The following is a 17,897-nucleotide window of genomic DNA, read 5'->3' on the forward strand; positions in this document are numbered from 1 at the left end:
GTACGGGCGGCTTCCCGGAGTCCACGACAAAGTTCGACCTGGCGAGAAGGTCAGATAGCAGCAAGGAGGGGGTAAGTGCATACCTTGTCTGTGAACTGTGTCTAACATGATCTTTGCATTCCTTCAGCCTGGTTACTCTACCACAGTTTGTCTGTCTGCTAGAACTAGAATCATGTCCATTAATTCTGTAATGGCCCTTCCTCATCTGATCCACAGGTGTGTCCCTTTCAGTCAGTGACATGTCTTACGGGGGGTCTGCTGTTGTCCAAGGTTGATGTGGTGGACCACATCTGCTACCGGCAGAATGTATTTGCCTTCATGAGTGGGGAATTAATTGACATGTGTCTGCACATTGACAGATTTGTGACCTGCACTCTGTGTGGGCCATATATACGTGTCCTAGTTGATGCTCTGCCTCGCCATATGTGTCTGGGGTGTTTCCCAAACACATATGCAGCAGGTGTGACAATGTTGTGAACTTTTAAGTATGTCCATCAAGTGTGTCACACATGCATGGACACATGCCAAATGTTCAGGCTAATCACATGTTGCACATGGCCCAGATCAGGTATGCCTACTCCGGACATGGTGTACACTCAGTTCTCCTAATCATGTGTGTCCAAGTAAATTTAATGAAATGTGCAATCAGGTGTCAGCCTCTGTCCCAATGTGGAGTGGGCTATCTTTTTAGACTCCTGGGGTGTAAAATATTTTTCGGTGGGCAGCCAGCTGACATGTAGCTGTTGGATCTTCACAATGGGGTCATACATGGGTGTGTAATCACTTGACTGTGCCTGATGGTGTATCCAAAATGTAAGTGCAGGCAGCTATACTTCATTGTCATCAGACTGTGATTTGATCATCTTGACAGACTTGTGCTTGCTGTCACTCTACTGTGGCATTTGTATGACGTGGGATCATCAATGGCCTTAACATGTGGGTAGCAGTGGGGCAGCATGTGCACTGGACAGATGCAGGGCTTCTATTCCCCACAACTACATGATTGAGATGCAGTGCAGACTGTTGGTTTTGTGATGCACTGCCCCAGTGACAGAAGGCAGCAATAACTGATTACCCAGACTGCCCTGCAGCATGTTGTTTCATTTGATATAGTGTATCCTGCAGTGATGGACGTTGTCCTTCATGCACTCAATTGTGGCATCGTCCAGCAAAACATGGGCACATCATTGTGTGTGGTGAAGGAAGCATATCCTTATGTCGGGCAATTACTTGGGCAATCCTTTTCCCTGACACATGTACAAAGTCAGTGCCAGGAGATGGTGTATGTGTGTACTGATACTGTTCCATCACAAATCCTGCAGTACAGATAACTGTCTGTGTGGTGCATGTGTGCACAAATGATTAGTGCCTGACTACATGCACCAGACTGATGTCTCCATGGACATGTAGGATATGAGGGGCATGGTTTACTGGTAGACTGACATGTGTGTTTTACAAATGTGTGTCAGCACTTTAGATAATTTACTGCAAATGATACACAAACGTGTGCTGCAATGTGCTCTACTGACTGTGATGTGTGATGTCAATACAGTTGACTGATGTTTCTTTGCTTACACTGTTGATTTGCAGTTACATCTACGGACACTGGAGGACACAGCTCCATGGACCATGAGGAGCCACAGCTCCAGACTGGTTCCGATGCACAGGATTCAGAGGGACCCAGTGGCACGGAGGGTAAGGGGAGCCACACTGAGGAGGCCACGGCTACATCCACCTCAGCTGAGGAACATGCCAGCTTCAGTGATGACTCCCTTGTGGAGGCGGGTGCCAGCAGCCCCCAGCCACCACCACCATCTCCACCCTCCCATCTGCTCCTATTCCAGATGTCCGTGGAGGCTCCCGTGTAAGAGAGCATGTCTCCTTCGTGCCAGGCACCGCACCCCCTGCCCCTGTCTCCCCTGCTGAGTGTGGAGTCTGTGGACTTAATTACACAGATCCATGTAGGGCAGACATCAATGCTGAGTGTCCTCCATTCTCACAGCAATCTGTTGACCCAACTGGTGTCCTACATGGAGGGCATCTAAGCTAACATGGCAGCCCTACATCGGACCATTCAGTCCATGGCTTCCACACAGACGGCAGCAGTGTGGCTCCTCCAAAAGGCCCTTATCCCTGCTACCTCTGCCACATCCACAGTCACCACTCCCCTGCCTGTCTAACAGACACACACACCCGCACATGCACGCACAACCTCAGCCAAAAGCAGCACACAGACACCCAAGCCAAAATCTAGATCCACAAGGACGCATACTCCAGGACTGATGGCACACACACAGGGGATGGGTCACAGACACACATACAGGCATCCACAAGCAATCTGCATTCCTCAGATGCCTCTCTCTCCAAAACAGCTTCCCTTGCCTCACCTGCTACCCCAACTTCCAAGCAGCTCTTCCTCTGTGACCTTGGCCTCTTCCCCACAGACCATCAAGGGAAAGAGGAAGTCACCACGCACAAAGGGGAGTTCCCTAGCAAAACAGACACCCTCCCCCAGGTGCATGGACACTGTGGCCCCCACCCGCAAGTCTCCGCAGACCAGAAAGGGAAAGACACCACCAAAAGCACAGACTTCCACCTCACACTCTCCATCCTGCAGCCCCACAGAGGCCAATACACAGGTTCTAATGCCATTCCCGGCACCAGGTTCACCCAGACACCCAGACCGCATCCCCAAGCTGCTTAGGACCTCCCTCCTTCCACCTGCACTTCCAACCCCACCTCAAATGCTCAGCCTGTTCCTGCCACTGGTGTGGAGGCCGTGTCTCCCCCATCTGTCCTGCCCACCTCATCTGAACCACATTTCTCTACTCCTGATGTTGGCACTGCAGTAGGAGGCACATCACACCTGTCTGACCTGGGCCCTGAAGTTTGGAGCCCGTCAACCGAATCTCTGGTGCCGGAGGACACCACATCTGACTTGGGTCCAGCAGTGGTGACAGCACCCACTGTGTCAGACCCCTCCACTACAGTTGCTGGCGCCATTCCTGCACCCACCACATCTCCTCTGCCCCAGGATTCCTTAGTATGTATGTCTGTTGGTGTAGATATGTGTGTATACATATTGGTGATGACTTTGCCCATTGTCTGACTGTACAATGGAGTCATTGTCAGGGATCATGGCCATTGCTTGTCTGCACGTGGCAGAGGGTGTTCTTGTATTACACAGCAATATTTGCCTCTAAATATCTATGTGTGTATGTGACACGACATGTACATTGCCACAACATTGCTTGTGCAATTTGGCCATGGTATCATGCATGCTGTTTTGAAGATGCTGCAATTTTCAAGTACACAATGACATTTTGGTCACTGTAGTGATGGGGGTTCAGACCCCATTACCACAAGGATCATAGGATGCTGGATTTGTGAACCCCACAATCACCTACTGGTCACTGTAATGATGAGGGGTTTAGTCCCCATTACCACAATGATCATAGGATGCTGGATTTGTGAACCCCACAATCACCTTCTGGTCACTGTAGTGATGGGGGGGTTTGGACCTCATTACCACAATGATCATGGGATGCAGGAGTTTAGTGACACACATTGACATTTTGGGCACACATGTGTTGTGAGTCACATTGTAGGTTCATTGCCTCAATCTGTATTGTGAGCATTTTTAACATGCAGACATGCAATGTTGCAAAGATAGTTGGGGGGGGTGGTTTGCTGAGTCACCTGATGTGTGTGTATCCTGGTGTTGATGGGCATCCTGCCCCCTAAGAGTGGTGATGGTCAAATTGATAGGCATCCCCCCCATATGGGATGGACAATACTGGGAGTGATAGGCATCCATCCCCGTATTGGATGGAAAATACTGGGAGTGATAAGCATCTACCCCACCCCCTATGGGTGGGATAAGCTGTGAGTGTTAGGCATCCACCTCACTATGGGGTGGACTATAATGGGAGTGATAGGCATCCACTCCCCTATGGCTTGGACAATACTGGGAGTGATAGGCATCCACCTCCCTATGGGGTGGACAATACTGTGAGTGATAGGCATCCACCCCCTATGGGTGGGATATGCTGTGAGTGACAGACATCCACCCCCCTATGGGTGGGATATGCTGTGAGTGATAGAAATCTACCCTCGTGCATGTGGGATATGCTGTGAGTGATAGGCATCCAGCCCCCTATGGGATGGACAATACTGGGAGTAATAGGCATCCACCACCCTATGGGGTGGACAATACTGGGAGTGATAGGCATTCACCCCTATGGGGTAGACAAGAGTGGGAGTGATAGGCATCCACCCGCTTATGGGGTGGACAATACTGAGAGTGATAGGCATCCACCCCCCTATGGGGTGGACAATACTGGGACTGATAGGCATCCACCCACCTTTGAGTGGGATATGCTGTGTGTGATAGGCATCCAACCCCCTATGGGGTGGACAATACTGGGAGTGATAGAGAAAATACTGGGAGTGATAGGCATCCACCCCCCTATGGGTGGGATATGCTGTGAGTGTAGACATCCAAACCCCTATGGGTGGGATGTGCCATTTGTGATAGGTATCCACCCCCTTTGGTGGTGTTTACTTTTGTGTACTCATGACATTTGGGTGCGTGGTAGGTGTCTGACTTACCTTCTGTGTCGCGTGCATCAGAAACGATGGGCGTACAATATAGGGAAGACATGCGCAATTGGATACATGGCTGCTCCGTCTTGTACATGTTGGTCATGTTCTGGCACGACTCTGAGCTTTCATACGCCTCATACGAATGCTGTGACGTTCTGGAGGTGGCGCCCTGTATGACGCGTAATGATTACGCATCGTACTTGCGTATCCGGAAATTTTTCAGGATGAGCCTCCGTACATCTCGATTCCCGTGTTTCCTGAGCCTGTTCGCTGCTGACATAGTGCACAAATCGAAGCGGATGATTATGTATATTTGCCTGTTATACGCATCGTACTTGCTGGGTCCTAGAAAAAAAGCTCCGGATACGTGTCGGTCATAAGGTAAGCCTACGGATAGCATTGGGAAGGCATTTTTGGGGACATCGGCATCGACCCCATAGTGTAGAATAATTTGGATGAAACTATAATCCAAGACAATAACCTAGAGCTTAAAGGTCATTGTTTAATTTAGCTTAGCATGCGCCTGGATAGGCATAGTGGAAATTATATGTTTCATCTGTCGAGAGTTGACGTGTACTAGGGGTTATTTTCGATGATGTTGAGGGTGGTGAAGTTTCCGTTATGTTTGAGGTTGGTAGTATGTCACCGGGGACAATTTTTTTGTGGGTGCTGGGCCAAACATATTTTGGGAGTTGGTGTTTTAAATAACTGAATTTCTGATCCATTTTCACCTAATTTGTGGTAAATGGATTATATATTAAAATTTCCAAAACAAAGAAAGAAAACAGATATTAGGCAATTACTTATATAGAATGTGCATTGTCTCACTCATGGTCTGTAACACCCCTCCTTTTCTTGCTCTGACCTTGCACTGTCTTGATTTATTTCTAGCACGTCCCGAGACAGCATGAGGCATCCTACTGTGAGGCTAGAATATAATTGGCAACACTCTATGGTCAAATTAGATTTCAAACAATATAATTTGCATAACAAGGATATCACAAGTCCTTTAATAGGAAGATGATATCACAGGAAATGTAGATATTTTACTTGGATGGTGTGAGAACGTAACTAAGAGGTGTGAGGTCTACGCTAAATTCACAGAGATTTTTTTTTTTGCTTAATAGAAATATGTAGGGTATGAGGACTACAAGCACAATCTAGTCTTGCTCAATATTTGCTACCTACAGCTTTTTTACCAGTCTCACCTTGCCTTTTTCCAGCACTATGTTTAGGTAAATCTTGTGGGCTATTGACTATACATTTCCAGGCTTTTCATTACTGTCACACTCTACATGGTCTGCAACTTCACCCTTCTTCACAAAAGTACAGTACCTCTATTGTTGTACGCTTGTGCAATTAAGTGGAAACACACAAAAGAGAAAGAAGTAAACAGAGAGAGGGAAAGAAAGATGAAAGGAGTGAAAGAGAGGAGGGACGGTGAGAAAGGGAATATAGGAAGACCAGAGAGAGAAGGGATGCTAGAAAGCAAAGGAAAAGTGAAGAATCTACGGTGATCACAGAAAATCATCAGATGGGAAGAAAAGAGTGAGAGGAGAGGGAAAGGAAAAGATGAAAGTAACAATGAGAGGCAAAATTATTGTTAGAATATGATAGAAAAAAGGAGGGGTGAGGAGGATAAGAACTGGGAGAAAGATGAGCGAGTATACGAGAGGAACATCTAATGGTAAAATAAAGGATTACGAATAGAGTTTGTAAGTAAAAAGTATTGGAAGGAGGATGCATAAACTGAGAATTAAGGGACAATCAAGTTACTGGGAGAATGGACGCTTAAGGAGCAGTGGTGAAAGAAAGGAGAGATATGGTCAGAGAGTGGAGTGAGAAAGTGAGGAGGGAAACAAGGATCAATGTGTCAAGAATGCAAAGAAGGTGTGGCAATTGGGAAAAAGAGTGAAAAGAACGAATCTGATGAGAGAGAATAATAGACAATGAGAATGAGGGGCATTAAGGCAGAGGTACAATGAAGAACCGGAAGAGGGGGCATGCAGAGAGAGGAAAAAATGGAAGGAATGGTAGAAGAATGAGCCAATGGCATAAAAGTATAGGTAGACACAATGATGCAAGGAAATGAAGATGAATGAGCTGTTAATTGAAATGCAACAACGCAGCATGAGCATATCCAAGTGCATCCTTGGAATCCCAATTGTCCATGCCTGCTGCCACCACATTAGGGTCAGATCACATAATGAAGCCTATAATAAAGAAAACTTTGTTTACAAATGTAAAAGGCCCTTCTAGATTTAGATGAGGTCATCAACAATATGGATGCTTCATCTCCCTTAATTAGAATAACTAAACATTGATGATGTACAAGGGATGATGAGAAGAACAGTTTATTTTTGACTCCAAAAGTAATTAATTAAATTTGGTGAGGGTGGTAAAAAATTATAATGTGATTGGTGTATGCACTGGATGATCTATTTTCTTCCTTTATGGCATATTACTTTTTATAATATTAAGGCACATTATTAAAGTGTTAATCAATATGCTAGGTGTAAACAATGATTCATGGAAGGAAAGAGAGCTGCCCTCTTTTCAATACACCATTGACATTATTGCCCTTCCTAAACCATCACAGTGTTCTTTAGAAAGGCCAGGCCAGTGTGCAGTGTTGGCTTCAGTACAACACTTCTGAGCTGGTTTCATCACATCTTCCTCTCACTTAGTGAGATTGTCAAAGACGAGTTTGTCTCCAGCCACCCAAGCACCCCTGGAATCATCTGTAGAACTTGCTCCTGCTGTAGAAAGAATAGGGGTGGACAAGTGAAGGGTTTACCTGCTGCTGACAGTGATCTAAATGGGCTGGGCATGCATACTTAGCAGACACTTAGCGAAGCCCATTCAGAACCTGACTGAACCTGACTGACTCTTGTTTTAGTGAGGCAGAGGATGTTTCACAAATACAAGACATGAAATAAAGAAAGAAGAAACTTTTAAAGCTGGCCTAAAGACAGGCATGGCAGTTTGGAAGAACTCACGTTATTACACAGCTTATACCCACACAACATACTGTATACACATACACACCAAAATATGTGTTCCAGGGGCAGGAAGTGATGGAAAGCGTAAGCCGAGCGAGGCACATCCAACACAACTCTGAGTCCTTGTTGTCTGAGCTTTTGTGGCAGTCAGGCAGGGCAGCACTAGGTTCTCAGTGGTGGCTAGTTCCCCTTCTTCTTAAGCACAGCTTCTACATCGGTACCAGGAGGTGAGTGCATCGCAATGCCACACATGCTGGTGAGCAAAGGAAAAAGCTGTATGCAAGATGAGCTGAGTGCATTCAAGCAACATTCAAATTCATTAGAGTGCTGCCACTCATATCTCTTATCTGTCTAGGCTCTAGACCTTGACACTGTCATAGTGACAGAATAATGGCTAAGCACAGCAGTCTTTGCCTGCTGTGGGAAACCTTGTTAAGTGGTGCATTTGGGTACTTACGAGGCCCTGTTACTGTACTTTGCCCCATTGGAGGACTGCTCTGTGAACACAGGCAAAAGCTCTCTAGGGTGTTGGTTTCGAAGTGGACCTCTGCTTTCATGACAGTCTTGGTTGCTCCAAGTTTAAGGATGGAGGTGGTAGACTGACCATCCAAATGTGACAAAACAGAGCACCTCTCTGCATTGGGAATATTTGTTTCCATATACTCCAAACTCAATATCTTCCTCCATAGTCAACACACAGAGGCCGCTAGGCCCTTGTTGGTCTTGGCCCGTTTTGCAGGGCTATTCCCAAACGTTTTGCCTCTTCTTCCTATTTTTTCCTGACCTGCTGTTGTTCGCTTTGGGACTCTGGACACTTTACCACTGCTGATGTGCAGATGCTCTCAGAGTAAATTGTTATTATGATTGGTTCTCCCTGATTGGCATATTTTGATTTACTGGTCAGACCCTAGTAGAGTGCACTGGGTGTACCGGGGCTGGTAAATCAAATACTACTAGTGGGCCTGTAGCACTGATTGTGCCACCCACATGAGTAGCCCTGAAAAGATGTCTCAAGCCTGCCACTGCATTGCCTGTGCGCAGTTTGCTAACTGCCTCGTGGAGGTGCCAAGTGCACCCACTTGCCAGGCCCTAACCTTCCCTTTTCTTACATATAGGACACCACTATGGTGGGCCCAAGGTACCCCCCTGGCCAGGGTGCAGTGTATCTGAAAGGTAGGCTATGCCTTGGTGTATGTGGCATATTGCTGAAAAGCAAAGCTATCCCAATATTCAGAAAGGATGGACTTTCAGTACATTTGTGGACTTCTCATAATATATTTCACCCCTCTGAGTGTTGATCATACGCATGAAAGGATGATGCAATGCTTATATAAAGTTGTACCTCAGTCTGACATGTGCTGGATCAAAAAGCAGTTGCAGCTGTTGCCTGGAAGTAGCAGTGGGGTGGGTGGGGGGTAGGTGGGATTCGGTTTTTAAAAAAAACACCCACTTATTTCCAGGTGCTAGAGGGGTGGGCACGTTGTATATGCAGGCTGTAATGCAGCATGCATGGAGAACAGGGAAAGTGCTCATGACTGTAATTGAAAACGTCCCCACTGTTGATTCTGTGTATCTCCTTGAGACAAAGTGAGCACGAGTGACTGAGCAAAAAGTACTGTATTGTTTCCATGATCCCTAAGGAGTCAGATTTGTCATGTTTGATAGTTGCCAGAAACAGTTTGCTCCTTGGTAAGGTTGTGGGGCTTATAGTGGCACTGTCAGATAACTGGTCTACCAACTAACATATCCTTGGGGGGTGTCCGGAATCAGTATGAACACGAATCCCTTAGTTTATGTTTTCTAAACTATATAGATTTGTAGGAACTATACAGCAATATATCTAATTCATGCCAGATTGAATTGCAGCACAACCTGTCCTGCCCACATATGAGAGTTTTGGCAATTCTGTCTTCTAAACTATATGCCAACACACCGTTTTTGCTGGTACTTTGTTTTTTGTATTTAATAGTGTTCAGCTCAATCCTGGGTTCCACCTCTGCCACTCTGTCACTGCCCGTCACTTACATTGTCTTCAGCAGGCGGCATTTTTCTATAGCAACTTTGTTATTGAAGCACACCCCACCATCAGATTTAAGCATTATATATATAGGCAGCTGCATCTCTTTTTGTAGCAATCTACATTTTTTAATAGAGCACTACCTATATTTAAAATCCAGATTTTATCTGATTAATCTTCTTTGGCAGTTACTTTTCACTAGCATTATGCCGTTGATCAGCTGTTGAACACCTGGGAGAGGCTGTTGTTCTCTCATCATGGTTTGTTGTGCTTTTTCATCCAGTTGACTTTCCAGGGTAAGAAGGTGTTTTAAAAAAAATATGATAATCAGCCAGGAAAATAGATGTGTATTTTGCAAGAAGTATTTCATCAATTAATGAAAGGTGGGGAGCAGATGCCTGGCAAAGAGGCCAACTTGCCACTATCTTAAAGAGGTCTGTGGGTCCAGAAGGATCTATAACATGAGCGCTTACATAGTAGATGTTGGGGTGCAGCGGGTATGTGGTGCATGATATACCATGTATGGTTTCAAACACCAATGTCAGGAACTTTCAAAGAAATTGTCATTGCTGCTTTATAGAATGAGTTGACTATATGTTATAGGTTGATGCCTGATATAAATGTTCACACATTGCTTGGATGTACTTTCTATATCGGTTAGAGTACATGCAAGAAGAAGAACTACAATATATCAATGGATGAGAGTAGAGGCACTGGTAGTAGCAATCTTGAAAATGTGAATGCTCCCACCATGTAATTCCTTTTTCATAGATCTATGTCCACAGGCCTGATAGCAGTGCATCTATGTTTGAAGGTTTCATATAAGCTTATGAACTTATAGTGACAATACTGGTCTAACATGCATAGGTACAGCAAATTGAATCATTAAATCAAGAAATCTAACTGTACACCTTTACATGTGCTCGTTGAGACTGATGGGTAAAAATATCTTGAACATTTGTCGACTAATGTGGGTTTCACGCTCACCTCATTAAATGCATCAGAGGCACTTTGAGAGCAATCTTTGTAGTAAATGTCAGCATGCACATGCAAGCAGTATAAGGCCAGGCAGCCATTGGGTTTGAGGAGACGATCTACTTCTGTCATGAACTCCTTCATATTGAACCAGTGAGCAGCAACTGAAGCAGTGATCAGATCCACAGAGCTATCTTCAAATGGCATCTTCTCTGCAGCAGCAACACTAGAAATGTGACAGGAGAAAGGAGTTTAAATAAGGAACTTGGATATAAAAATGTTTAATTAAATATAACTTCATGATCTCTAGAAACCCTGATATTTCTGCACAGTTCTGCTGTTTACCTGTACAAAAACAGATGTATCGTTCTTTCACGCAGCACAATGTAGCACTCAACCTGCTTGTGCTGCTTGAAAGGTAAGGAATGCTTTATATTTACCAACATATGTCACATTCCTGTCCTTTCCTAGAGCTGGCACACTTTTGTCTGCCTAGTGCCAATGCAAGCTTCCTTGCGTCATGTTGCCAGTGTGCCGGCTTTGTATCCAGGATTTTTTTTTTTGCAAGAAGGGACACCTTTCTGCACAAAAACAATTGTGGGAGGCATTTTCAATATGTGCGGCAGAATGCAGCATGTGTATAAAGAGGAAAAAACATGGAGAGCTAAAGATATTTCTCCTTGTTGCACCTCACCTGGGGAAGTGTAGCATTTTGATACATTCCCAAGTCTATCACTAATGGTAAATCTGAGAGTGCACCAAAATCCATGGGTGGATGAATGGTAACACCCAGCTCTACTCATTAAATGCCTCCCTGGCGTAGGTTAAACCTAGGCAGCAATTTGCGCTGCCTTGCATTACTCTATATTTACCAAGCCATGCAGGGCAATGCAAGGTGGCCTTTCATGGCTTGATATATCACACTTTGGTTTTGTAAGAAGAACTCCATTGTTAGGCATTCATCCAAAGGAATACCTTGGGGACTGTGTTCTAGGGAAGTTCAAATCTCCTGCAATGGTATACATGCTCCTTAGGCGCCTTTCCAACTTCCAACCACTGCCAGTGAAAATTGAGGCACTTCCACTGTGCTATTTTTACAGACCTCAGTCATTCTGCCACTCTTTCTCAAAGATGGCAGTCATAACGATGGCCTTGTTGCCAACCCTGATCAGCCAATATTTATTATTCCAACACACAACCCCTACGTACTACTGTCATAGATGGAAGCACAAGATTGACTAACCAATGCCAAAGTTGACATGGTTCTCAGTTGGGGTGGAGGATAACGGGCAAAAAAGGGGCTTACAGGAGGCATAATCAACCTCCCCTCCATACTAACTTTGCATCCTCCAATAATAGAAGAGGCACATAATATTGGGCCTTTCGCTTTAACTCCAGGAAATATAGCACTTGGGGGCCAATTACAATGCGGTTTGAAAAGCCTCCTAATGGCATTTGCTCTGTCTGAATCGGATCGGGAACATGACTTTCCAACCGAATCGGAAAGGTTACCGATTGACAGAGTTGAGCGTTAGGAATATCTCATTCCGAAAACGTTGGCATTTCAAATGACAGAGCCGTACGAAAGAGAATAAGTTCATCTCTATGAGCCGTGTTTCTGAACGACCGATTACGATGCTGGATTCAGACAGCCTTTCGGAATCATGCTGTTCGACTCAAATAAGCAGTCGGAATTAGAATTTGGGGGCCCTTGAGAGTACCCATGTGTCTCCCCTTACCGGCTATGCACAGTGTGGTATGCACCAGGTGATGCCCACCACAGTGTGCCTGATTTTCCCCAGCCACCCCTTTCCTCAATGAGAGCATGCGCATTTAGTCAGCACATAGGCTCCTATTGATAATAAGCTTTATTGTTTAGTTAATTAAAACCATAACAAAACCAAAAGTAAAAGAGAATTGTCCATTACAATAAAATCGATCAGATTCTTCATAATACATTTTACAACACAAAATCTAAAATGATGCTGGTAGGAGCTTTATCAAATTACTCATCATTAAAATAGTTAATAATACAGAAAATCTTATTTTAAAATTTCAAGAGCTTTCAGACGCTTTTCAAAGGCTATTAAGAACTTTATCAGTTTACAATTGATTATAGGGTCTGTTGAGTCTAGAGCGCCAATAATGGCCGATCTAAAGGTGCGTAGTCTTTTGACCATAAAAATGTTCTTTAAAAAGAGCGTACACTCCCGGTTCACTGTTTTTCAGTGGCATATAATATGGATTATATTTTCTTTTGCAGTGCCACATAGTCGGCAGGAATTTGCGTCTGATCGTTTCCGGACAGGTTCATCGGCCAGAGTGGTAGTTTGCCAAATCTCACTGCCATCAGCCTCTTTTTTATAAACATAGAATACGTTGATGCTAGGTAGGCAGCCAAGGTGAGATTGTTGTAAATGTTAATCACGGTCCGAGAATGCGTGCGGACAGCAAAGATAGCTTTATCCGTAATTAGTGAGTGAAATTTGGCCGCTTTATTTAGAACCTGTTTAAAGGACGCGAATGGCAGGTTTTTTTCCCACAGGTTTGCAGTGCATGTTTGCTCCAGAGCGCCAGTCAGATATTTGTTTGCTGCAGAATGTTGTTGGCCTTCTAATTCCTGCCATAACAAGCTGTCCAAGGTGTCATTTGTGGAGTTCGTTTTAATTCTATACCATACTCTAATACTTGTGTAGAGTCTTCCCAGTGACTCGTTCATCAAGCCAAATTCTAAACGCATCTGGGCGGGTTAAGCTGAGCGTGGGAGTTGTAAGACCTTCTTGTAGATTTTTGTGGTAAGGCTGTTCAAGGTGATATCATCCTTGCCCTGCATATCTATACTAGCATAAGATAGAGTTGGAAGTACTTTGGTTGCCATCACTGTTAGTAGAGGTTTAAGCGAGGGACCTTCCAATTTTTTAGCCAGTGAGCTTAGTGCGAATATTAATGCTCCAGCTCTCTGCTTCATGTATTTTTTTGGGGGGTTTAGAGTGAGTTTGTGGTCGATGTAGTATCCTAGATATTTATAGTTTGATACTCTTTCCAGTGATTTTCCTTCAAGCGAGATGTTAAGTTGCGCTGTACGACGGTTGGTTATTGACATAATTTTTGTTTTGGACAGATTCAGAGCAAGGTTATTTACCATCAGAAATTCTGACGTTACTGCTAATAGTCTGGACAGGCCCACTTTAGTTAGACTCAGGAGCACAATGTCGTCTGCGTAGGCCAAATGAGTAAGATGAAAATTACCCAGTTTCGGTGCGTGCGCATTGCAGTTGTTTAAATTTCTCGAAAGGTCTGAGATGAATAGATTAAAAAGCTGTGGTGCTAATACGCAACCCTGTTTCAATCCAATCGATGTGTATACTTTTCTTGATAGGTGTGATCCGTCCCCTAGCTTGATTTGTGTCCATGTATCAGTGTAGAATAGGAGTAGCCCCCTCAGTAATTTCTCAGGTATGGCCCAATTTCTCAGCTTCGCCCATAATAGCTTGCGATCAACGCTATCAAATGCCGCCTTCAGGTCGATAAAACAGAGGTTCAGGTCCCGTTTCGAACGCTGGCATTTTTCTGCTATCATGGTTATTGTTAATATATTTGACGTAGTTCCGATGCCGGCTCTGAATCCAGTTTGATTTATTGAGATTATTGCTTTATCATCTGCCCAATTTACCAGGTCTTTTAAAAGGAGAGAGGCAAAATATTTCGCTTCAATATTCTGGAGTGTTTTTAGGCGATAATTTTAAGGGTTAGCTCTGTCTCCTCCTTTATATATTGGCGTGATGATAGAACCTTTCCAGCTATCAGGAATACGGTTGTAACTTTGAACATCGGAAAAAAGTTCTTCAAGATGTGGGCCCCAAAAATCTGGTGCTTCCTTAAAGGCAATTTGCGGGATGCCATTCGGGCCCGGCGCTCTGTTGGTTTTTCCCTTTCTGATGATGGTGATAATCTCATCAGCCGTGTACCAGCCAACTGTGGCTTCAATGGGTGGAGTTGTCCTTTGGGCCATTGTTGTTCGGTTGGTATGGCAATGTTCTTGGCTGCTGTTTAAATGCGGGTCCGATGATCCCATTTGCTGCCCAGGAGCATTCCTTTGGTTTTCTTCAAATTTTGTCGACAAGAAGGATGACCATACCGTTTCTTGGATGTAAATGTAAATGTAAATGTAGTTGAGCTTATATAGCGCACAGCTACCCGCAGTGGGTTTCCCGGCGCTTGCTTAGGGAACCCTTCCTGGTATTCCCCTGTGAGATAGCAGGGTATCCACAAGGTGAAAGTCAGGCATCCCACCGCGAGGGGCCATTGTGGAGATTAAGCAAGCTATTGCCCAGAGTCGCAGAGTGTGAACCCGTGAGTCGAGGAGGCACGGGGGCGAGAATTATCGAGTCCGTGGAATTTTTAGCCCAAGACCCGCCGAGGCGGGGAATTGAACCCTGGTCCAGGACCGATCTCAGCTTCCGGGTCTGCTGCCTCTAACCCCTGAGCCACACTTCTCCATGGATATTCAAGGTCAGTACATGTCGTGGCCTTGTCAGCTGGTTTATTATGTTCCAAAATTTATTTGAGTCCTGTATCTTAGAGCTGGCTAGTAAATTAATCCAGAACTCGTCATTCGCCTTCTTTTTTTGCTCCCAAATCCTTTTTTTATATAATTTTCTTTGGACAAGAAAAGTATTCAAATAGCTCGGGTCGTTCGCTTTTAGTTGCAGGTTTTTTTGGCTTCTGCGTAGAGCCCTTCTTTGTTCGAGTAGTGCCAAAGGCAGTTTCTTTGTCGGGTGCTTATTTTTTGCCACTGTTTTAATTGGTTTCATTTTTTACTTTAATTTCTCAAGAAAAAGAGACCAGGCTTGTATCTTGTCCGTTGTAGCTCTTTTCATCTCTTGCAGTGCGGCCTCTATTGTTGAAGTCCACTTCAGTTTATTCGAACTGTTCCAGTGTATTCGTTTCTGATTAATTGTGCCTAGCTTACCCTCCAGGGAATACTCCGGTTGCAGTGTTTCTGCAAAAAAGTTGAGTTTCAGGTGTTGCATGCTGTGATCGCTCATTGGTGTATATTCGATGTAAAAGGTGAGTACTGGAGGGTTCAATGGAAGACTTACTATAGTAAAATCCAATGTAGATTGACTAAAAGGTCCGTAAAATGTTTTCTTTGGTGGGTTGTCTATCTCTGTCCTACCATTCAATACTCGCATGCCTAGGTACTCTAGCTCCGTTACTAAGTGAGTAGCTAGGCTGTCCTTTCGGCTCTTTGTTGCGCCAGTTGCCTGCTAGGGGACATTCCAGTGTATGTTCTCTGAGGTTAGTATCACGTCTTCCTCTGGTGTGTAAATGAGATTGGAGTTAAAATCTCCTGTTAAGATAATGTTCCAAGTTGGTTCAGAGCATCGAAGATTTAATATTTCCTTGCATAATAAATCGTTTTTTGTCTTTTTTACTTGAAGATTTGGTTGAGTATAATAATTGATCAGTATTGTCGTTTTATGACCGTTCTGTTTCTGGTCTGATAATTTAATTATCTGGAAGCTTGAATCCGGCGATTGGAGTTGTTCTGTCTTGATTTTTAGTGCAGTAGACACGTATACTGATAGGCCACCGATTGCTCTCCCGTAGGTTTTAAATTTTTTCGCTGGGACCGTATAGTGGATATAACCTGACAGTGCAATTTCTTCCTGCAGCTATGTCTCTTGCAGTGCAATTATATCGTCGTTGTCCCATTCGTCCAAGGCAAGACCGTCCTCCAGCAGTCTTTTTGCGCCCGCTATATTCCATGAGATAATATGTATATTGTTTTTTACTGCTTTATTTCTTTCGGGGCCGATTGGTCAGTTAGACCGTTTATTATTTAGTATACTGGGAAGCCATTTCCAGGAGTCAATTGTTGTTGACGGTTCCCCCGCTTTAACTAGGTCGGGCTTTTCGCATGTAGGTTCTACATCGCTTCGGCCTTTGGCGTTTTGTAGTATAGAGTAGACGGATTTTTTCGGGGCAAGGACCGCCAGTCTCCTAATAAGTTGCGGGCAGCTGTTTATCTGTAAAGGTTGCGGGTATCTTAGGGCTATTGGCTCTGATAGTTGGATGCCCCATGCTTGGAATATCTCAGTTTTCCCTAGAATAGATTGCACTATGGCAGCGGATTTCCACGTTGTCATTGTTTGTTCGTTCGTTGTTGAATTAGTGCTTTTAAAAAATTCAACCCGGGCTAAGTCGGACGATTTGATAGCGAGCGCATAGATCCTTAATTTCTTCCATCAATTTTAAGATGTTGGACCTGTTTAGGATATCATGTCTGCCTTGGGTCAAGTACTCCGGAGTGAAAATAATTTGGAGGCTAACGTTGTCTGCTTTGATGGTATCTGATTTTGGCTTTGTTGCTGCCTCTTCACTTGGCCGTGCCATTTCATTGTTAGTAATACAGAAGCTCAGCTTTGTCTGGGCCAGGTTGCGCTGGGTACCAGATGTTGAATTGAAGGTATCTGATATTGGCTTAATTGCTGCCTCTTCGCTTGGCCGTGACGTTTCGTTGTTAATAACACAGAAGCTCAGCTTTGTCTGGGTCGGATTGCGCTGGGTATCAAATGTTGAAATATGGGGGATTGACCCGGGTTTTTGGGCAGTGCCATGTATTCTCTCTTGGTGAACTATTTTTGTATTGTTGGCTTTGAAGCAGTGCTTTTTAGTTTCGCTCTCTCTCTCCTTCTGTAGTTGGCTACTAACGCATTCTTGAACATCTTTATTTCCCTCGTGATGTGCTCGTAGTTGAGCATTTTGTGGTTTTAATGATGGTGTTGTGTTGAGCGAGTGCTTCCAACAAGCCGAGTTTATTGGTTCCATGACTTGCATCGGGTCTTTAAATGACCGCCCATTTAAAGAGCTCTTTGACTGCTCATTGTCCGTTTGGACGATAGTGTTGTTGTTGTCAGTCGCCGGGGATGTTTTATGTTCTGTCCCTTTTGCTGGCAAGCTGGTCAATTTTGCGGCGAGCTTTTGCTTGTATGTTTGCATTGATTGGCGGATTTGCTGAGATCCCAGTGAGCTTTGGGGCTTGGGTTCCATGGTTGGTGACGTTGTGTTAGTAAGTTGTCTGCTGGCTCCTGCTGTTACATCTTGAATAGTGCCCATTATGCCGGCCTCTGTCGTATTTTGTATATGTTGGTTTAAAAATATTGGATAAATACTATGACATCGGTGCATGTCTTCTTCCCTTTTTTTTTCTTGCTTTTTTTTTTTTCTTTTGTCTTTTCGTTAATCTTTGTTTCGTTAACTTGACAGTGGTAGATTCCGTCGTCGTTAGGCTC

The 17,897-nt window shown here is 44.3% G+C and overlaps 1 protein-coding gene across 2 annotated transcripts in view; it reads right to left on the bottom strand.

Annotated features, from left to right (window-relative positions):
• The window catches only part of LOC144767618 (putative methyltransferase DDB_G0268948), a 717,827-nt gene that overhangs the window by 299,874 nt on the left and 400,056 nt on the right, over positions 1 to 17,897 (bottom strand). For both annotated transcript variants that reach the window (XM_078651025.1, XM_078651024.1), the window contains exon 4: positions 10,612 to 10,825. In XM_078651025.1, coding sequence (XP_078507151.1) covers positions 10,612 to 10,825 — 214 coding nt within the window. The remainder of the gene's footprint in view (positions 1 to 10,611; positions 10,826 to 17,897) is intronic.

This window comes from Lissotriton helveticus, chromosome 7 (genome assembly GCF_964261635.1).
Source record: "Lissotriton helveticus chromosome 7, aLisHel1.1, whole genome shotgun sequence".
Lineage (NCBI taxonomy): Eukaryota > Metazoa > Chordata > Amphibia > Caudata > Salamandridae > Lissotriton > Lissotriton helveticus.